General features: G+C 44.9%; 1 protein-coding gene across 6 annotated transcripts in view; it reads left to right on the plus strand.

Annotated features, from left to right (window-relative positions):
* Window positions 1–22,403, plus strand: part of LOC139052726 (solute carrier family 53 member 1) — a 376,292-nt gene that overhangs the window by 300,548 nt on the left and 53,341 nt on the right. For 3 of the 6 annotated variants that reach the window (XR_011510032.1, XM_070529770.1, XM_070529771.1), the window contains exon 13: window positions 107–298. The exons of 1 other annotated variant lie outside the window; for it this stretch is intronic. Coding sequence is in view for 4 of the 5 variants with exons in the window: in XM_070529770.1 (XP_070385871.1) it covers window positions 107–298 (192 nt within the window). In the remaining variant the exon portion in view is untranslated. The remainder of the gene's footprint in view (window positions 1–106; window positions 299–22,403) is intronic. 2 more of the 6 variants (XM_070529769.1, XM_070529772.1) reach the window with 1 other exon arrangement.

A 22,403-nucleotide genomic window follows, 5' to 3' on the forward strand; every position in this document is an offset into this window, starting at 1 on the left:
TATATTGAAGTTCGTCATATTGAAGTTTAAGTGTACCAAGAAAAGATTGCAGCCACCTGTCTGACACCCAGCTAAGTGTGGCTGTATTTACCCATGCTGAATGCAGGCGTTTTGTGTGGAACTTCTTCCGACTGGAAAATGAGCATCTGAACAACTGCGGCAAGTTCCGAGCAGTGCGGGACATCTCAGTGGCACCAATCGATGCTGGAAACCAAGCACTCTTGGTACGCATGATGGATGAGCCGTGTGGCGTCGTCAACCGTGGGGGCCGACGGGACCTTCGAAAACGTGCCAACAAGTGAGGCCATTTATGCACATTAGGCCGGTCGCACAGGGAGGCACAGGCGCAGCATGGATTTTGATCTGGTGGCTGAATTGGCTTCAGGCTTGGCATCTGGCTTGGTTTGAGATGGGAAGCATGACTCTCTGCTTTCTTCACTCTGTCCCTATGTTTTTGTCTGTGGACTGTTTCTCTCCTACGTATATAACTAACTGTAGGTAAAAGCACTTGCTTCTTAGCTTTTAGACACATTAATATTCCAGGAGCATCAGCATAATATGCTACTTTAATGCTATGTTGTGAATGGACTCTTGCAGTTTAACACTTTTGTTTGGACTGAACTGCTGCTGCCTTGCATGACTGTTCTGGCTTCTTCATAGCATGGCTGCTTCATGTTGAATGATGCATTATGCACCTGTGATGTATACATGTATATTTTTTATCTTTTACTGCCACATTTATGACTGTTCTATGTTAGCTTGGCAGTTGAGAGTAACTGTAGCATTTACCATGACACAAATGTATTTGCTTTTTTGTGCAATTTCATATTTTCTGTCATTATGCCTTTGGCCTTATTGTTTGACAAAAATCTGGCACTTTCCATAAAGCTCTTTTAGGGATGACCCTGGCAAATCAGTTCTGCGAGATTCTGCAAAGTAGAGGAAGGTTCATGAAAGGAAAATTAACTTCCACCTGTACGTAGCATGAAGGTGTAAAGGAGAGCCAGGCAGGTTTGTCAGAAACAAAGCTTCGTTGTTGAAAAATAATTCGTCCTGGTCTGGGATTCGAACCCGGGACCAGTGCCTTTCTGGGGCAGGTCGCTCTACCATCTGATCTAACCAGGAGGCTAGCAGGTCGCACTGTGAGGGCGAATTAGGCGATAACTTGAAGCACAAGGACAATGAATATTGTCCTTGTGGGTATTGTCACCTTGCGGAATTCTGCAGAACTGATTTGCCGTATTCATTTTTTTTTTCAACTACAAAGCTTTGTTTCTGAGAAACTCAAGTGGGTTTCCATTGTAGGTTCGTGCTATATACAGGTGGATGTCAATTTTCCTTTCAGGGTTTACCCTGTGATCACAGTATTCAAGGCAATTTTGTGTGCTAACTCTTTTCTCCTGTTATCTTTCTCTGCATTGACTGGCCACTGCTGATATTGCTTTTGCATTCACCCATTACAATTTCTTGGCGTGTGATCTATGCTAACCTTTTCAGTTACTCCTGTATCAATGCAGTCTACGCTTGTTACAACGGACCTGTACACAACAGACTTTCGGATATAACGGACCATATTTTAGCCTTAGCTTGTTCTACATATTTTACTAATGCAACCAAGTTCGCTTTTATTGGATTGCTCTACAACGGACTATCGGCTGCAGTGGACAAAATTAGCAGCAATTTTTTTCAATATTGGGTGCATAAAACATACTTTTGCCATGTCGGCATGGGCTGACAACTGACTTACGAGGGTCAGCCGACAATTGCGGCTCAATATCGCGCACGCGAGGCACGGGGATGTCTACTCCGGCGGCTGCTGCTTACGGCATTTAGTTCGCGTTGAAGCTTCAACACAGAGGTCAATTCACTAGCTGCTGCTGCGGCGCTTGTCTTGCTTAATTTGCTATCGCAATTAATGCTTCGGCTTTCGGGGGAAACTGCTACTTTTTCATTTGTTTTTTATTTTAGACGTTTGTCACTCGATCTTTGCAATAAAGTTGTTAGACATCGCAACGAAAGTTTCGAAGTGAGCTGTTTTGGATATTAAGGACTTCGGATAAAATGAACATTTTTTGTCAGATTAACAGGGTCCGTTGTAATGAGAGTTGACTGTAATTGTGTGGCCATGTGATACCCTTGTGGGATTTGCCAAATGGCGTTTGGCTTGGTCGTACTTCCTCCTTTCTTTTGATATGAAAGATGGCATACTACAAAAGATATGGGGAACCAATTGAAACCCCGGCGGAGGCAACACGCCTCTTTGGCCTCTGCATCACATAGACGGCACCCCCGGACTGACCCACCCGGGGGAAATCAGCAGTCGCCTTTTCCTGTCCTCCTCTCCAATCTTCGTCTTTTGCTCTCTCCTTTTTCATCTTTCCTGTCCTCTCATTACTTCTCCTCACTTCCTAGTTTCCCGGCGGCATGGGTTAACCTTCTGTAGCTAGCCAGCCATGGTTATGCTGTATTTGGTTATAGCAGCAATGTACGGCTGGCGTTGGCAGGGTTTCTCTAGCAGGAACTCCTGTCACGTCCCCCTGTTGGGCTCCATGGTGGGTGGTCGGCATCGCGGCCGAAAACCCTACTGTACTCACGGAAAACGCTTTTCCTAAACTCCCTGATCGCCCTCATAAACGAGGGTGCACCGAAGAGGTCTTTCAGTTTTTCAGACGCCAAGTCCACAATTTTCCTCATTTTCATGTGATCCACGCAGAAAAACCAGCTAAACAAGTGCGAACAATCTCCCCGTTCCTTGTATCTAAGTCTCTTACCGAAGTTTTCGGTCCAGGATATAAGGTGTTGAGGATGGCTTGTGGAGACCTCCTCTTAGAGCTCCGCGATCAGAAGCAATTTGAGAAACTGCCTCAGCTAGTATCATTTGGGGAGACCCAAGTAGTAGTAAGCCCACACTGCACGATGAATACCTCCCGCGGCGTTGTCTCGGACGATGATTTGCTGGAGCTCACTGAGGCTGAGCTCTTGGAGGGCTTCAGTGAACAGAATGTCATAAATGTCAAAAGAATTAAGATGAGGCGAGATGGAAAAGAAATCCAAACCAAGCACTTGATAATCACCTTCGGTTCGAGTGTCCTGCCCGAGTCCATTGAGGCCGGGTATATTTCAACAATTTTCAACACTATTTGGACTGCAGGATACTTTCCAACTGCATGGAAAGAACCAATTGTGGTCCCTGTTTTGAAGCAGGGGAAAGACCCATCCATGGCGGCAAGCTATCGCCCGATAGCTCTTACCAGCTGCCTGTGTAAGGTTTTTGAAAAAATGATTAATCGCTGACTCATACATTTCCTTGAACTCAACAACATACTTGATCCCTATCAGTGTGGCTTCAGAGGAGGCCGGTCGACAACAGACCACCTTGTACGCATTGAAGGATATATTCGGGATGCATTTGTACATAAGCAGTTTTTCATGTCAATATTCCTTGACATGGAGAAGGCATATGACACAACATGGCACTACGGCATCTTGCGAGACTTGTTGGAAATGGGCATCTGTGGCAATATGCTGAAAATAATTGAAAGCTATTTGTTGATTCGCATCTTCCGAGGGAAAATCGGCAATGTATTGTCGCAACCTTTCACACAAGAAACAGGTGTACCACAGGGAGCCGTGCTGAGCTGTACACTCTTCATCGTGAAGATGAACACGCTTCGTGCTTCGCTACCACCTGCCATTGTTTATTCTGTCTACGTTGACGACATTCAAATCAGCTTCAAATCCTGTAGCCTCTCAGTGTGCGAGAGACAAGTGCAGAAGGGCTTGAACAAGATTTCCAAGTGGGCAGACAAAAACGGATTTAAAATGAACCCCCACAAAAGCTCTCGTGTTCTTTTTACAAGAAAGAGAGGCCTGTTTCCGGATCCTTCCTTAGAACTGTGTGGACACCAAATACCTGTCAACAAAGAGCACCAATTCCTGGGTATTATACTAGACTACAGACTCACTTTCATTCCACACATTAAATATCTGAAAGAAAAATGTCTAAAAACAATGAACTTAATGAAACTTCTATCCCAGACTACATGAGGTAGTGACAGGAAGTGTTTAATGAACCTATACAAGAGCCTAATTCGGTCTCGATTGGATTATGGTGCTGTAGTATATAACTCTGCCGCCCCAAGCGCGCTAAAGATGCTAGATCCTGTTCACCATCTAGGTATTCGGTTAGCCACTGGTGCTTTCAGAACAAGCCCGATTGAAAGCTTATACGCGGAATCAAATGAATGGTCCCTCCATCTACAGAGAACTTACATCAGCCTTACATATTTCCTAAAAATGCACTCCAATCATCAACATCCATGTTTTAACACTGTTAACGATATGACCTGGACTACACTTTTCCATAATCGCCCCTCTGTAAGAGAGCCTTTCTCGCTTCGAGTGAGGGAGCTTAGTGATGAGATACATGTCCCACTCCTCGAGCTTTGCCTAATGCATCCAACCAAGTTGTTACCGCCTTGGGAGTGGCAGGTCACAGAATGTGACATATCCTTTTTACAAGTAACAAAACACGCACCAGAGATCGAAATACGAACTCATTTCCTAGAACTCCAGCACAGGCACTCCTGCACAGAGTTCTACACAGACGCTTCGAAGTCTAATGCCAGGGTGTCGTATGCTGCCGTCAGCCCATCCTTCTCAGAATCCAATGTACCAAATCCGGAAACAAGTATATTTACGGCCGAGGCCTACGCATTACTGTCTGTTGTGAAGCATATAAGAAAATCAAAACTTCTAAAGTCGGCGATATATACAGACTCCCTAAGTGTCTTGAAGGCCCTGATGTCACTCTATACACACAAAAATTCAGTATTTAATGAACTATATTCCGTCTTGTGTAAAGTGTACAGATCTAACCAGCATATCATTATATGCTGGGTGCCTGGCCATAGGAGCATCGAGGGTAATGTTCTGGCGGACGAGATGGCCACGTCAATCGCATCGCAAGCTCTTAACCCTACCGCTGCGGTGCCTGTCACAGATCTGAGGCCTTTCTTGCGAAGGAGATTGCGAGACCCCTGGCAACGCATGTGGGACGCGGAAACGGATAATAAGCTCCACCTGATAAAACCACACTTAGGATTCTGGCCCTCTACTACAAAATCGTGCCGAACAGATGTCCTATTCTGTTGTTTCAGAATAGGACACACGTATGGCACCCATAATTTTCTACTCACCGGAAGTGAGCCTCCAACCTGTGGTAGATGCGGGGAGATGCTGACCGTACTCCACGTCCTCCGGGGGTGTCGGGAAGCCAAATCTGAGAGAAAAAGACATTTTTCATTAGCATACTGACAGCACATTCCTCTTCATCCTGCAATGCTTCTTGGTCCAGAACCTTTTTTTAATACAGACACAGGTCTAGGTTTCCTCAGAGATGTGGTCTTACATGTTATTAGTCCCATGCATTCGTAGCGCCTCCTCTCTCCAGAGGATGCCATTGCGATAATTAATTTGCATAGCACATGCCTCCAGGCCCTTGTGTTTCAAGGGCTCTAAGGAAGCAGTAGTGCTCTAGCATTTATTTTAATCTGAGATATTTTACCTATGATATCATTCTTTTTATATGCATCTAAATGTTTAAAGTACAAGTCATACGTCATCGCCATAATTTTATTTTACAGATTTTACGCGCTTTAGAGCGTATATTTTAAGGCCTCTTTACAGCCACATCACACCAACTTCATAGGAATCATAATTACATTGCAAACTCATTAGCACAGACATGGCGCTCTTTAGCCATAACTTGCCTTTGCGCCATAAAACCCCATACATCAATCAATCAATCAACCAATTGAAAGAATTAGTGTGAAAGACTTACACTTGCACGTTCCTTCATAAAACATTCTGTCTCCTACTTGTACGAAATCTTGGACATGCACTACACGTTTTATCTCAATTTCGTGGCTTCTCATAAATTGCAGCTTCTCATATAATACTCAGATACTGCATTATGCAGTGTGTTGCAGCTTGAAGTATATACATAGGGTGTTCCTTCCTAATTCAAGTATGCACCATCTAGCCCAAATGAATGTTCTCCTGAACTATGTTTCGAAAACTGGCGCTTGTCCTGTGTCGTTCTCCCCTCTTGTGATCGTCTTAGTTGGCGCTGTTCCTTCCTAATTCAAGTATGCACCATCTAGCCCAAATGAATGTTCTCCTGAATTTTTTTTTATTGTTTACAGAATTTTAAAAAATTGACCATGGCATGTAACACAGTTCTCTACTTCTTGAACTGGGTTACTTCTAAAACTTCTAATTAAGTTCTAAAAACTTCTGAACTAATTACTGTACAACAATATTGCCATTTTTTAAATCATAACCTGCGATTCGCAAGTCATATGCACTTCGAACGAATTCTCAATATGACACCAGTTTCAAGATGCGCGCATTCACAAAGTTAATGCCAAAATGTGTTGGTGTTCCAGTAATTGTTTAGCTTCAATGCATAAAAAGGCATTTTGTTAAAAAAAGTAAGGTGAACAAGGGTGCATTTCTTACTGCAAGTTTAACAGCACTCATTCCAAATATGGTGCTACAGTCGAATCTTGTTAATTCGAACATGCCTAATTCAAACTTCCAGTTTATTCGAACTGATGCTGTGGCCTTGTCAAAGTTATCTGTATTCCAATGGGTTCAACCACCCAGTAATTCGATTGCGCAAGCATTTGCGATGGTTAATACGAACCAACCGCGCTCTGACATTGCTCTCAGCAGCGCGCCAAATCACACGTCGACGTCTCCGATCAGCGTTACTCTTACCCCGCCATAGAGGAAAAGCTTAGGAGAGATCCCTCAACACCACGCGCGAAGAAAAAAAAAACACCCATAGTAGAAATTTAACCCTCTCTCAGCCATTTGAGAGAGTTTCTGCATCGCGCCATAATGCCCCAGCCGCAATAGTGGCAAAACTCACGCCGCAAGAGGGATCTGTCCTCGGCTGATTTTTCGCGGCTCGCCGCAAGTGGAGGAGACCAATAAGAGCGGCCCCTACACCGACATATGCATGGGAAACTGGTGTCATGCGGACCCGCCCAACCACTATATGCGTACTTGCGTCTGGTTCAGCCGGACCGCTTGTTTCGCACTATCGTCGGCTGTCGTCAGCTCTCGCTCGCACTTGTTTTGGTTGGCTTGGTTGTTCTCATTCGCGCTTGTTCTTTTACAATGATGAGTATAAACCGAGACGTCCGGATGAAAAGGTTGTTGGAGACAGTGCGCCATATCCGATTCTGTACGACTAGACAGACTCTGAATACAAGGACGCGAAGATGGCACCCAGTACCTCATTCTCATTGTTCTTTAACATGATGACACCACAACAGAAGGGAGCACACCAACATCATTATGACCAGTAGCAACGACTTTATCATCTTGATAAGACATTACTCGCGTTAAGAACGCAGAACTTAAACACAGCGCCGATCTGTCAGCAGATGAAGGAAAAAGCACACGAGCATACAGAGGGAAGCAGCGGCGAAGGCCCAGTCCAGCCTCAGCAACTCCACTGATTCCACGGCAGTCTTAAGCCCCAACCAGACGTACGTGTTGTAACGTACGCCGGCTTAAATATGTCATTGCTTACATTGTTGCTTGATCAGGAACAAATAATAAAAATTAGCCAAGCGATGGAGGAAAAGGTAAAGCGAATAATGGGCAGGAAAGAAATTGCGTACTTGTATTATGCCTTGTTGAAGGCAATTATACAGCGATCCTTATAAAAGCATCAATGCTTTCACGAACTACAGGTTACATGTTTGTGGCACATATAACAAATTTAATTTTGCTATTGTACTTTTTTCCCCTATTGTTTCCTCTGTTCTTGGAGCACAAAACTACGTCATTCGGGCCATAGCACTGCCCAGTCCCGCTCACTAGCATCGCTGCTTTGGCGGGTTGCCGAAATATTTTATTTGTGTATATTATGTTCCAATAAAGAAAGAAAGAAAGAACGCGTCTGCACGCGCTACCGTGTTTACTCGATGTTGCGTCGCTCCCAGTGGAGGAATATGGCGCACACCCAAAGGATGCGCGAGTAGCATTGCAAGGCGTACATCTGGTTGGGGCTTTAGGTGGCAGAGATAGTTGCTGCCATCCATCAAGTCAGCAGGAAAGCAAATCCACTTCCCTCCTGCCTTTCCATGCAACTATGCTCCCCTCGCCCTCCCTCTCAGTTCCGTCATAACTCCCTCACCTTCGACGGTCTCCGCTTGCGCGCCGACCCGGCTGCAAGTGGATGGGCCTTCCAGAATCACTGGCTTCAATTCACATGTACAGTTAGACTTCGATATAACGAACTCTGTGAAATTGGCAGTTTGCTTTGGTATATCGAAATTCAAACTTTTATGCAAATAAATACAGTGGTCGATGTGTTTTTCTTACACAGAAGGATCCACATAATTTTCTGAATTATCGGGCATTCGGAAAAGGGAAGTTTCAGTGAGAAAAAAGTTCATTTTGTTGCATTTGAATGACAGTCATGAAAGGTATGGCTTCATGCCATGTCGACAATATCTTGGAATTGGCAGTACAAAGCAAAGCCAGCCAAGTTTTTGCATCCGCTCCACTCCCACGGCTGATAGTGTCACCTGCAGTGGGATGACACTGTCATGAAAAGCACTGCCAACAGGGAGCAAATGCTTGTCTGCCTCTCAAGTCAACTCTGAAACTCGAGATCACGTAGCCTCCAGCACTAAACACACAAGAAGACAGTGCACGGTGCCAAGCTGTCTCAGCTTGCCTGGTCTCTGCACACAGCAGATTACGTCTAAAACAGAGAATGCTGCAACAAAGACTTCCAATACTGCGCAATGCCTGAACCGTCGACAGCGCCGCTTTCACCGCACATCTTTTTCAGCTTGAGGTCATCACAATTCTTGAAATTTCTGAGCCGCCCATTGCTGAACTTGAAGCCCTTGATGTTCATTTGAAGCGTAAAAGCCTTCCTCAAGCTTTGGGCAAACACCCTGGCTCCTTGCCCATGTCGGCTCGTGACTGGTTACTTTCAACTTGCTTGATGATGGTGACTTTCTTTTCCATTGTCAGCCTACAGTAGTGCTTTGCGCACTTCGAAGCCATGGATGAAGAGGACGAATGTGTAGTCGGTGCCATTGCTGTCATAAGCGAATCCGCTCAATGAAAAGCACAGCACCAAACAGCGGGATGCTTTTTAGCGAGCATCGAAGAGAGTGCACAGCAGCACAACACAATCGCACAACATATCACAAAGCTAACCAAACATGTGGATAAACACAAAAGGCTATAGCATAGCTACGGCTAACTACCATTGCCAACGGATTGGGGTGTGAGAGTGTTGGTTGGTTTCAGGCTTTGATATGACACAGTGGCCACGGTGCTACGGCTCGCTATGGCTAGCGGATAGGTGTGTGAGAGTTGGGGTTCGAGGCTGCGAGGTAATCATAATGTTGGTGATGGATGCCACTTCGAAGCTGTGGTTAGGGGTAAAAAGTCCGGGAAACCGGATGGCGATGAGTTTGAGCTTTCAAAATTTCAGACATTCTCGTGATGGTGCCGTGAAGGAGTCTGCATTATTGGACGTGTCCAGAAAATGGAACATTGACTGTAGACTGTGTTTTATGAACAAGAAATTATCAAAAGTTCAATACTTCATTATATTGAGAATTTCATTATACTGAAGTTCATTATATTGAGGTTAAAAATACGTGGCGTTCTATAAACAAAAAGTTAAATACTTTAATATAGAGAATTTTGTTATATGTTACTGAGTTTTGTCTTACACTGAGCGCAGTCTTCCACACGAGCAAGTAGAAAGGGCAGGCAGTAACACAAGTGCATGTGAGGGCAGCATGTTGGCACGAATTTCTTTTTGTAGCACGGCAATCGCAGCGCATCAATGTCAGCACGGCTGAGCGCACATGCAGCCCACGTGGCCTGTTTCAGATGTAATTTGTGGTGTTTGCAAAATGTGTCTGTGCCGAGATGGCATGGCATCATGTGCACTGTCTTCCCGGGTGTTCAGTACTGGACGTTACATAATCTCGGGTTTCAGAGATGCATTGAAGTGAGAGGCAGAGGAAGCATTCGCTCACCGCTACTCGCACTTTTTATGGTAGCGTCATGCCACTGCGGTCGACACTATTATCCGCGGGGGTGGAGAGGATGCAAAAGCATGGCTGGCTTTGCTTCATACCACTGATGTGAAGATATTCAACATGCCGTCAAATCACATCTTTCGTCACAGACTTCCAAATTCAACAAAATCAATTTTTTTCTCTTTCAAATTTGCTTTCTTCCGATTCAGAAATTCAGAAAATTAGGCTGCCCTTTCCAAGTAATAAAAATATTTGGCCGACTGTACTTATATGCAAAAGAGGTCAAATTTTGATTTAATGACATTTCAATAAACAAAGCAAATTGCCAATTTGACTAAGCTCTTTATATTAAGGTTTAACTGTATAAAGGTGACCGAAGTTTTGGATACCTTACAGTGGGCTGTTCGATAATTCAGACCCTGCCTGCATGAGTTCAGCAGAAATAGCAATATTTTCACTTTGATACGTCGCCGGCATTGTCGTTGGATGAAACCCATCAAGCTTAATTGTAAAGCTGCATTGTTGTGTGAGGTCTGCTTGTGTTGGTTAGGCACATCCGGAGTTTTATTCACATGTTACAGCGAAACCTTATTGATACGTACCTTGCAGGAAGGCAGCATAACTATGCACTGAAAGGTAGTACGTAACCACCAAGTACAAATTAGCATTTTCTGACCTGCCCTGTGCCACTGCCAACAAAGAAATAAATGCAATGCTACAATAAATATGTCATGAAATATGTGCTACATCTTTTTTTAATTTTTTTCACAGCTATGATAAATTACACCTCTCTCACATGACCGTGCTATAGTGCAAAGGCAAGTAGCATTTTAAAACTTTGGCAGGGAACGCAGCAGCAGAGCGGACAACTTGGCCGGCTTTCCCTGATGCACATATGCGCATTTGTACAATGATCTTCTACTGAGCAAAGCTGCCACTGCTTCACCGAAACGTACCAATTGCTGATTTCCCGAAGCGTTTTGTGTGCCACGCGTTGCCTACTAAGTGCATACCATCATTGTGCCAGTGTGCTTACGTGTACATTTGCCAGCAGACTGCAGCATCTGTGCAATCGGCTTTCTTTGTGTCCATGCCACACCTGGCGAAGCTCGCATGCAGCTCTTGTTGAGCCTGTGTGGTGATGGTGGGCTGCTTTTGTTTCTGCAAGTGACAAGCACTTGAAGCGGCCCCACTCAAAGTTACATCATAGAATGGTGGCATGTTTTGGTTATTGCCTATTACAAGCATGCAATATGCTGAGGCCACCATCACACCTCCATGTATTTCCGATGCTTGTCCATATAGGCATCACTGCAATTACACTGAAGCCAGAATCATTGGCAGATATACGAGTCTCTGCACTTTCTGAAAAAGTCTAAGATCATTTGTGCCACAGCGTGGCACACATATTCTTTGGCCACTTGTTGAATAAAGTCACTTGTTTTCTGAAGAATTCGATATTCTGGACTCCCGATTATTTCGACCTTTAGGCAGTCACCATGGAGGTCGAATTATCGATCGCCAGCTGTTTACAAAAAATATCATAGGGTTTAATGCCCTGAAACTGCAGTGGCTTATGAGGGACACCATGCCGGATTATCGTATTTACCCTAATCTAATGCGCACTTTTTTTCCAATAAAACGGGTCACAAAATCATGTGCGCATTAGAATCGAGTACGACCCTAAATCTGTGTTACCATATCGCCATCGGCATTTCAAAATGGCCACCTCATACACGCTTCGAGCCTAGCTGCCGCAGCTTCCTCCATGTGCTTTAATACGCGTGCTTAGGTTAGTGCATCATCCATCTTCCCGGTCGTCCTGTTTTCTGCCTTTGCTGTATCGGCATGGAAGTGCCGACTGCAAAGACATGTCGAGTTCATCACAATGCTACAATTAAAAGGAAAGCGATCACGTGTGCGGAGACAGACGGAAATCTGGCCGCATCACGGGCGTTCGGAGTTTTCGAAACTTGCGTGCATCACTGGCGCAAACAGGAGAAGCATTCTACTCCGGCGGCTGCTACATACGGCGCGGCCGTGCGGCCCCTATCGTAAAAGCGATCTACAATTAAGACAGAATCTCTAGGCGCATCGCGCTGTGTTCTCATCGCTTAGTTCGCGTTAAAGTGAGATGCCACATAAAGGCAATTTCACTCGCTCCTGCTACCACACTTCTCGCTCCAGCGCTTTGATAGAGTTTCTAAGGTCATTGCATGAGATGTGTTCATGTTTGCTTGCACGTGTGTGACACCATGCATGGTTGTTAATTTAGTTAGTAAGTGAATGTTTAAAAAAGTTTATATGGCCGATAAAACTACTATTCTTACTTTTTGTATAGCTCTCTGCTAATTTGTTATCGTAATCGATGCTTCGCCATTCGGGCGAAACTGCGACTGGGGAAAGGGGGATCCTGGGGGTTGAGCCGATGCAGAGTGTTTGGGCCTTTAAGGCCCCCCAGCGGAGGCAACACACCTCTTCAGCCTCTGCTTCACATAGACGGCACCCCCGGACTGACCTACCCGGGAGAAATCAGTAGTTGCCTTTTCCTTTCTCTTTCTGCCTCCAACCTTCATCTTTCTCTCACTTTCAATCTTTCCTGTCCTCTCTTTATTTTCGTGTTACTTCCGGCTTTGCAGGCAGTGAGGGTTAACCTTGTGCACTATATCCAGTCTTGGGTATATGTATTCGGTTATAGCGGGGTTGTACCGCTGGCGTGCGCAGAACTGAATATTTCTGTCCTGTGTCGTCCCCTGGTTGGGCTCCATGGTGGGCGGCAGCCATCCCTGCCGAAAACACCATACTTCTAATGGCCACTTTTTTTCCCCAACTACTTGATCGCCCTCAGAAACGAGGGCGCATCGAAGATATTTACCAATTTCTTGGAAACAAACCGCCAAACTTCCCCCGATTCCATGTAATTCACTCAAACCTGAAGAGACCATGAGAATGATTTCTCCTTTCCTCTTGTCTAAGTATCTCACTGAAACTCTTGGTACAGGCTATAAAGCATCGAAAATGGCTAGCGGCGATCTCCTTTTGGAACTCCGCGATCCGAAACAGTTTAAAAATCTTCCTAAAGTTGAGTCATTTGGGGAAATCCCAGTAACAGTAACCTCACACCGAGCTATGAACACCAGCCGTGGTGTTGTTTCTGACGATGATTTGATGGAACTCATAGAAGCTGAACTCTTGGAAGGCTGGAGTGAGCAAAACGTGATCAATGTTAAAAGAATCATGCTAGGGCGTGACGGGAAGGAGATAAAAACCAAGCATCTTGTACTGACTTTCTCCTCAAGCATTCTGCCTGAGACACTCGAGGCCGGCTATGTAATGCTACGGGTCAGGCCGTATGTTCCAAATCCTCTCTGCTGCTTCAAATGCCAATGTTTCGGCCACAGTTTCCAGAACTACCGAGGCCAGCAGACATGTGCAAAATGTAGTTCCTGGGACCATGCCTCTGAAACATGCGAAAACGCTCCACACTGCGTGAACTGTGATGGCGAGCATGCCGCATACTCGCGGTTATGCCCGTCTTGGAAGAAAGAAAAAGAAATAGTCACAATCAAAGTAAAGGAAAACATACCATTCAAAGAGGCACGCGGGCGGGTTGCATACCTTCCTAAGACCAGCTTTGCCGAATCGGCGCATCAGGGGGCAGCGTCACAATGGCCTCCAGCGGCTATTCGACCCACAAGCAGTGGTGAGTCGGCAGTTACGCATCTGCCCCCGCGGCGGTTGCAGCTAGCGCTGCTCTGTCAACCCAGCAGAAGGGACCATCAACCCCGAAGGTGGGTGCAGCCGAGCCTGCCCCAACCTCCCCGGCCCCTTCCAGGGCTGGCAACAGCCAGCACAGCCAAATCCCTCAGGGAGCCCCATCAACCTCCGGGCTGCTAGGCGCAAGGGTCTTGCCTTCCGAGGCAGGACTCACTGGGAAAACTTCTCGCTCGCAAGAGCACGTGTCCGGCGCCTCACTAGAGGCAATGGACACTACACCTCTCCTAAAGGCGCACCAAACGCCTAAGGAGCGGCGAGGCTCCCTCGAACGCTTCAGAAAGGGCAAAACCCCGATTACAGGGCCTCGAAAGAGCTCTGTAATCTAAGGCATCATTTCCGTTTCCGTACACACAGCACTAATTTACCTTAAATATGGATACACAAATTATTCAATGGAATGTCAGAGGTCTTCTTAGAAACCTTGATGTGCAAGAACTTATCCACAAATACAATCTAAAAGTGCTGTGTTTACAGGAAACACACTTAAAAACGAAACACACAAACTTTCTCCTACAGTATGTTACGTTTTGCAAAGATCGCGATGATGCTGTCGCATCATCGGGCGGCGTTGCCATTGTTATTCATAAAAGCGTAGCATGTCAACGTTTGCAGCTACAAATGTCCCTCGAAGCAGTGGCGGTTCGAGCTGTTCTCCTAAACAAACTCATCACCATTTGCTCGCTGTACATACCCCCGCATTACCAATTAAACAGACATGAATTTCAATCCTTTATAGATCAATTGCCAGAACCTTATGTTGTTCTTGGCGATTTCAGTGCACACAGCAGCTTGTGGGGAGACTCTCGTACCGATGCGCAAGGTCGCCTCGTTGAACAGTTCCTTTTTTCTTCTGGTGCGTGTCTGCTGAATAAGAAGGCACCCACATATTACTGTCTTGCAAACAGAACCTTTTCTTCGATTGATCTTAGCCTAGTTGCCCCATGTATTGGCCTCGAGCTCCACCACTGGAAAAGCTGGCACCACCGTCGGCGTGACGTGCTAAGAGGGATCACGTGGACATAGCGGCCGCGTCGGCTGCTTCGGGCGCGCCGAAGTGAGCTGAAAACGAGTTTAAATTTCCTCGTACACTGCGGTCCTCATTTAGTGGCGAAATTTTCCCGCTTCGAGTGTCTCCTTCACAACGCTTCAAAGCACTACAATAGGTAGTGGCTGCCTTTGAAGGCGCGCAACATGGTCGGCTACTGCTCGGTGCCGCAGGGCCGGACGCACGTAGCGGAGGCCGGTGTCAGCCTTATTCACACGTAGCCGCAGGACAAGGCGCTGCGTGAAGCTTGGCTCGCGAAACATAAAACCGGCAAACAGTCATCGGCTACAACTCGGGTATGCAGCAAGCACAGACGCGAGGAAGATTTCTGCTACGGCACCCGGTCTGCGATGTTCTGAAAACGCGCACTGAGACGCTCGCCCGAGTCCGCTGCCCGACTAATGTCATGACGGTATGGTCTATGAACTTGTTGATGCTATATAGATACTGGCAAGCTCAGTGGAGTGAAAAGGCAGTGCTTAGAAGCACATTTAAAAAAAAAGCATGGCATATGGTCATGTTTGTGTTGTGAATTAATGCACTGGATTACAAAAAAGGAGCAGCGGGAAGTTGCACGCTGAGAACACCGATAAACATACAGTGCGACGCAACTCGAGGAATAATATTGAAAGGTCAAAGAATTGAGAAGAAAGAAAGATTGAATCGTCACGACGGCACATTACAGTCCCCATAGGCGTCGAAGTCTCTACATTGAAATTATTTTTGAACAGCTCTGATAGCGCCCACGCATTAATGGTTGCTTGTATACTGTCAAATGCTCATATTCTGCGGCCTAAAGCTCATGGCATGGTGAGAAAACGCGCGCGCGGAGAAATCGAAACAGTGCGCGGACAAGCATGCAGACGCGCAGTCGGTCGCTGCGAATCTGCGCGATCGCTGCATTGAGGCTTTGTTCTATTACGCTCTATTTAGTTATACAAACACTATAAGAACCTATTTCACATAGTTTGCTCTCGGCGTTTACATACCTTTCACGCAAGAAGCCGGTTCGGGAGACTCCATCGCGGCAACTGCGCGCAGTGGCGTTCACTGTATGTATTCGGTAAAGAGATAGCGTCAGTAAACGATTGTGTGCTTTCAGTTTGCCCAAGATTATTATTTAGACACTAAGAAACTTCTCTCGTTTCGAAAGTACTTACAAAAATGTCCGGGAGAGCTCGCGCGTGGTGTTTTCAGTGACCGCTGACAACAAAACCTATGAGGAACGTGCCACGTGATCCCTCATACTACGCCAGCGAGGCGCTTCCGATAGATGGCGACTCCGTAACTCCTCGCCGCCAATACTGCCTGAACTCGAATGGGAAGTTATCAACAATCTTTACGGGAGCGACCACTTCCCCACACTGTTAAGATCACCTAAAGAAAACGAATATCCACCACAAGCTCCTAGGTGGAAGATTGAGACAGCTGATTGGGAGCAATTTCGAACTCTTACTAGTATCTCATGGGCTGACATGTCTTCGTTAGGAATTGATGCTGCAGTTCAGTTCAGTTCAGTTTATTTTCCTTGAAGACCCCCGATTTCAGGGGTATTACATAAGGGGTGGGTACAAGATTCGAATTAAGACTAGTTCAAGTAACGTTCAAGTTCAAGCACGCATATATATACACATACATAGTATACATATTCAAGTATATTCACACATGTATTTACATATATCAAAGCCTATATATGTAGACCAACATACACGTATGTAAATACAAACAACACATATAAGGAAAAATCATGTACAATGTGGTTGGAGATGCTTAGTAACATGTTGTAAAAATATGGATGGGCAGATTATGTCGACAGTGGCGACGGGGAGGTCGTTCCAGTCTGCCGCCATGCGAAGAAAAAAACTAGGCTAAAAATGTTGATGTTCGTGAGCGTGGTCGTGAAACTTGCAGCGAGTGGCTCGTCCGGTATGATATGCGCGCTGCGGGCGTGATATATGGTGCTTGATGAAAGATAGGACTGTAAAAGAATTTGTGGTAAAGACAGAGGGAAGTGATGCGCCGACATAAAACGAGGTCCGGAAGCCCAGATAGTGATTTCAGTGACGTAACGCTTACGTCATATGAGTACGACGAATGGATGAATCGAGCAGCGCGGTTTTGTACCGCTTCAAAAGCGTCGATGAGATATGCTTGATGCGGATTCCAGACTGCTGAGGCGTATTCTAGTTTCAGTCGTACAAGTGATGTGTAGGCAAGTAATTTTACGTGATTTGGGGCTTTCCGCAAATGACGTTTTAGGAAACCTAAAGTTTTGTTAGAAGCTGAAATGATGGTATGCACATGCGTACGCCAGTTGAGGTCGTTTGATACAGTGACACCGAGGTATTTAAAAGTGTCGGTTGATTGAAGAGCGAAATTGTTAATTGTGTACGCAAATGTCCGAGGGTAATGACTGCGGGTGAATGACATGCTTTTGCATTTGTTAACGTTTAGTGTCATTAACCAAGTGGTACACCATTTTGAAATATTAGTAAGGTCACTTTGTAGGGTTATCTGATCCGAAGTGTTAAGTACGGTGCGGTAGATAACAGTCACCCGCGAACATGCGCATATTACAGGATACATGCAAAGGTAAGTCGTTGATATAGATTAAGAATAGGAGGGGGCCAAGAACCGATCCCTGGGGGACGCCTGACGTTACTGGAACCGGTGTGGATAGGTGGTTATTTATAACAACGTACTGCGATCGATTAGTAAGAAATTCTGCAATCCATGCTAAGATAGTAGGATGTAAATTTAGCGGGGAGAGTTTCGCAAGTAATCGTTGGTGAGGCACTTTATCGAACGCTTTAGCATAATCAAGAGAGATCGCGTCAGTCTGTATGTTACTATCCAGGTTAGTGTGGATGTCGTGTAGAAAAACTGCCAGCTGTGTTTCGCATGACAACCCCTTGCGGAAGCCATGTTGTGAAGGATGGAAAAAGGGATTACTGTCAAGGAAATTTATTATGTGGGAGTAGATCACATGCTCCATGATTTTACAGGGGACGCTTGTTAGAGAGATAGGGCGGTAATTTAGTGGGGAATTTCTGCTACCTGACTTGAAAACAGGAACGACCTTCCCTGACCTCCAATCGTCTGGAATGATTCCTGTAGAAAGTGACTGGGAAAAAATTAGGGTGAGATAAAGTGAGACGTTGTATTTGGTGTTTTTCAAGATTTTGGTATTAATTTCGTCCATTCCAACAGAAGATGACAATTTAATATTTTCTATTATGGATGAAATTCCATTTTCACAAAAATTTATCGCTGGCATGTCACAATGAAAGTCAAGCAAAGGTAAACATGGGGGTGCGGTCCCTTCATCAGAAAATACAGTACTGAACGTGGTGTTGAACAAGTTTGCACAGTCCACGTCCGTAATCCTTTCATTCAGGTCACTGGTGAGTACGATTTCTCGCGGTTCGTCGTCTTTCAGTGTTTTCCAAAACTGTTTGGGATTAGATTTTAGTAGCTTGGGCAATTCTAAGTGGTAAAAAGAGTGCTTTGCTTGATGTAGAGTAGAAAGGTAGTTTTTATCTGCTTCAGTGGAGTTTTTTATAGCCTTCATAATAGATGCTGCATCTAAATGCATATCAGAAGTAAATGGCTTGGTGGGCAAACGGCGTGTCCCGTGGTGGAACGACGATTGTAGGATCGCTCGTAAAAAAACAGAACAAAGCGTGGGGGTTGCTACGGGCCTCTCTCACTGCGGAGAATCTTGTTAACCTTAAGAAAGTAAAGTCCCAAGGCAGGAGAACCCGCCGACAGGCCAGAAGAGAAAGTTGGCAGAAGTTTTATCGAGTATAAACTCGTTTACAGATGAGGCCAAAGTCTGGAACAGGGTTAATAGGATTAGAGGGCGACATATTCCCTCCCTTTCGTAAACACACAAGGCAATACCCTGCTAGACCAGGCAGATTCACTCTGGGAGCATTTTCAGAGCGTGTCAAGTTCAACGAATTATTCACAATCTTTTCTCAAATATAAACAAACAGAAGAATGTAAGCCAATAATAAGAAAATTGAGACAGAATGAACCCTATAACCGGCCTTTCAGTATTGCCGAGTTGAGAGCTGCATTGAACACATGCAAAAGCATTGCACCGGGACCTGACAGAGTCATGTATGACATGATCAGAAACCTACATACTGACACACAAGTTACACTACTCACTTTTCAACACTATTCGGGCTGCGGGATACCTCCCATCTACATGGAAAGAAGCGATTGTGGTTCCTGTTCTTAAGCAGGGTAAAGACCCTTCCTTGGTGGCAAGTTACCGTCCGATAGCTCTTACAAATTTTCTCTGTAAGCTTTCCGAAAAAAATGGTTAATCACAGATTCATACATTTCCTTGAACTCACCAATATGCTCGATCCCAATCAGTGTGGTTTCAGAGGAGGACGATCGGCAACCGATTATCTTGTGCGCATTGAAGGAAATATCCGTGATGCATTCGTTCATAAACAGTTTTTCCTATCAATATTCTAGACATGGAGAGAGCGTATGACACAGCATGGCATTATGGGATCTTGCGAGACTTGTCGGGAATGGGCATCCGTGGAAATGTGCTGAACACAATTGAAAGCTATTTTTCAAATCGTACCTTCCGTGTAAAAGTGAGTAATGCACTGTCACGTCCTTTTACGCAGGAAACCGGTGTACCTCAGGGAGGCATGCTTAGCTGCACTCTCTTTATCGTTAAGATGGATACACTTCGTTCTTCGCTGCCCCCAGCCATTTTTTATTCTGTCTACATAGACGATATACAGATAGGTTTCAAATCCTGCAACCTTACAGTGTGTGAAAGATAGGTATAGCAGGGCTTAAACAAGGTGTTTAAGTGGGCAGACCAAAATAGATTTAAAATCAACCTGCAGAAAAGTTCTTGTGTTCTCTTCACAAGAAAGAGAGGCCTGGTACCTGATCCCTGTGTAGAACTGGGTGGACAACAAATTCCTGTTAACAAAGAGCACAAATTTCTAGGTGTTATCCTTGACTCCAGGCTTACGTTCATTTCACACATAAAATGTCTTAAACCAAAATGTCTAAAAACTATGAACTTACTTAAAGTTCTATCCCACACTACATGAGGTAGCGACAGGAGCTGCCTGTTGAATCTTTACAGGAGCCTAGTTAGGTCATGGTTAGATTATGGTGCCGTAGTATATCACTCTGCTGCACCGAGCGCGCTAAAGATGTTAGACCCCGTTCATCATCTGGGTATCCGCCTGGCCACTGGCGCATTTAGAAGAAGCCCGGTGGAAAGTCTATATGCCGAGTCAGACGAGTGGTCACAACATTTTCAGAGAATGTGCATCAGCGTTACCTATTTTCTCAATGTGCGCTCGCTCCAATAAAGAACATCCGTGTTTCAAAACTGTTAACGACTTGACGTGTCAAACACTTTTTCATAATAAACCCTCTATGAGTCTTCCTTTCTCACTGCATGCAAGAGAACTTAGCACAGAAATGGATGTCCCTGTTCTCGAACATCCACTAATGCCTCCAACTAAGCTATTATCGCCCTGGGAGTGGCAGGTGATAGACTGTGACGTATCTTTTGTAGAGGTCGCAAAACAGGCACCTGACATCGAAATCGCTATGCATTTCCGTGAACTTCAATCGAAGTACAGCTGCTCCGAATTCTACACAGACGCGTCAAAATCACATGCTGGTGTATCTTATGCTGCTGTTGGTCCTTCTCTTTCTAAATCTGACTTATTGAACCCGCAAACAAGTATCTTCACTGCAGAAGCCTATGCAGTACTGTCTGCAGTAAGACATATACAGAAATTAAAAGTCGACAGAGCAAATGTGTACACAGACTCACCAAGTCTCGTAAAAGCGTTAATTTCATTACAAAAGCTTAAAAATCCTGTTTTCATTTAACTTTACTCCCTCTTATGCAGTATTTACATGTCACATATACATGTAGTAATATGCTGGGTACCTGGCCATAGAGGTATCGAGGGTGATGTACTGGCTGATAAAATGGCCACATCACTCACATCACTAAACACTTTTCCTACAGCTGCTGTCCCTGTCACAGATCTGAAGCCTTTCTTGCGTAAGAAACTACGACAACCCTGGCAACGCATGTGGAACGCAGAAATAAACAATAAACTGCATGTTATAAAGCCACAGTTAGGTTTTTGGCCCTCCCCAACAAAACCATGGCAAACAGATGTCCTATTCTGCCAACTCAAAATAGGGCACACATTTGGTACACACAGTTTTCTGCTTACTGGAAATGAACCGCCAACCTGTGGTCGATGTGGTGAGAGGCTGACTGTCCTCCACGTCCTCTTGGAGTGTCGCAAAGCCGAAGCTGAAAGAAAGAAACATTTTCCTCTTGCATATTGTTATTGCATACCTCTTCACCCAGCTATGTTTCTTGGTAAGGAACCATTTTTCAACACCAAAGTAGTCCTCAGTTTTTTAAATGAGGTTGTCCTACATGTTATGAGCCCAATAAATTTGTAGCGGATCCTCTTTCCAGAGGATGCCGCTGTGATAGTTGTTTTATATAGCACATGCCTCCAGGCCCTTGTGTCGCAAGGGCTCTAACAAGGCCATGGTGCTCTAGTGAATTTTAGAAATTTATTAATTTTTTTATATCGTATCATTATTTTATATCATTATCATTATATTTATATCATTATATTTATATCATTTTATTATCATTTTATATCGTATCATTATCGTCATTTGTCATCGCCATAATTTTATTACACGTACATTTTACGCACTGTACAGTGACTATATTTTAGGCCTCTTTACAGCCACGTCACATCAACTTCATAGATCCCATCACTCCATTGCGAAATCACTAACACTTGCATTGCGCTCTTTGGCTATACCTGGCCCTTGTGCCAATAAAAACCACAAATTGATTTAATCTTTCATCTGCACCTAAATCAACATACATGAACATTTTTGCATTTTGCCCCTTGAATATGCGGCTGCCATGGCTGGGAATCGAACCTGTCGCCTCATGCCTCAGCAGTAGAATGCCATAGACACTGAGGCGAGTAAAATGTAATACTATGTCGCATAGATATATGAAATCCATTGGTTAAACTTGGATGTGGGGGGACTTGCACTATGGTTTAGTATCTTTCATTTGTAAATAACAAAATATGGCCATGTAGAATTCCTGGCAAGCAAAGTAGTACTATAGATGTGAGGGTAAAGCAGAGGTAGCAGTGTGAAGCTCTGCACAATGCAATTCTCAATGCTTGGGAACAAGGTGCGGGGTTCTGTTCAATCGGCCCCTCACCTCGTTCACAAACACACAACGGTACACACCAGTTCAGTGTTGCTGTTTTGCTTGCACAGAACTGTCCTGGCAGCTTCCCCTACACACCCTGCACTACCCTTCCCATGAGTGTACTGAACACTTTGAAATCATACCGCAGGAAACATTCACTGGGTGAAATCAATTGGGACTTGCGGACAATGTCGTGCTGAAGTGCTTAAAC

Source organism: Dermacentor albipictus, unplaced genomic scaffold (assembly GCF_038994185.2).
Source record: "Dermacentor albipictus isolate Rhodes 1998 colony unplaced genomic scaffold, USDA_Dalb.pri_finalv2 scaffold_30, whole genome shotgun sequence".
Classification (NCBI taxonomy): Eukaryota; Metazoa; Arthropoda; class Arachnida; order Ixodida; family Ixodidae; genus Dermacentor; species Dermacentor albipictus.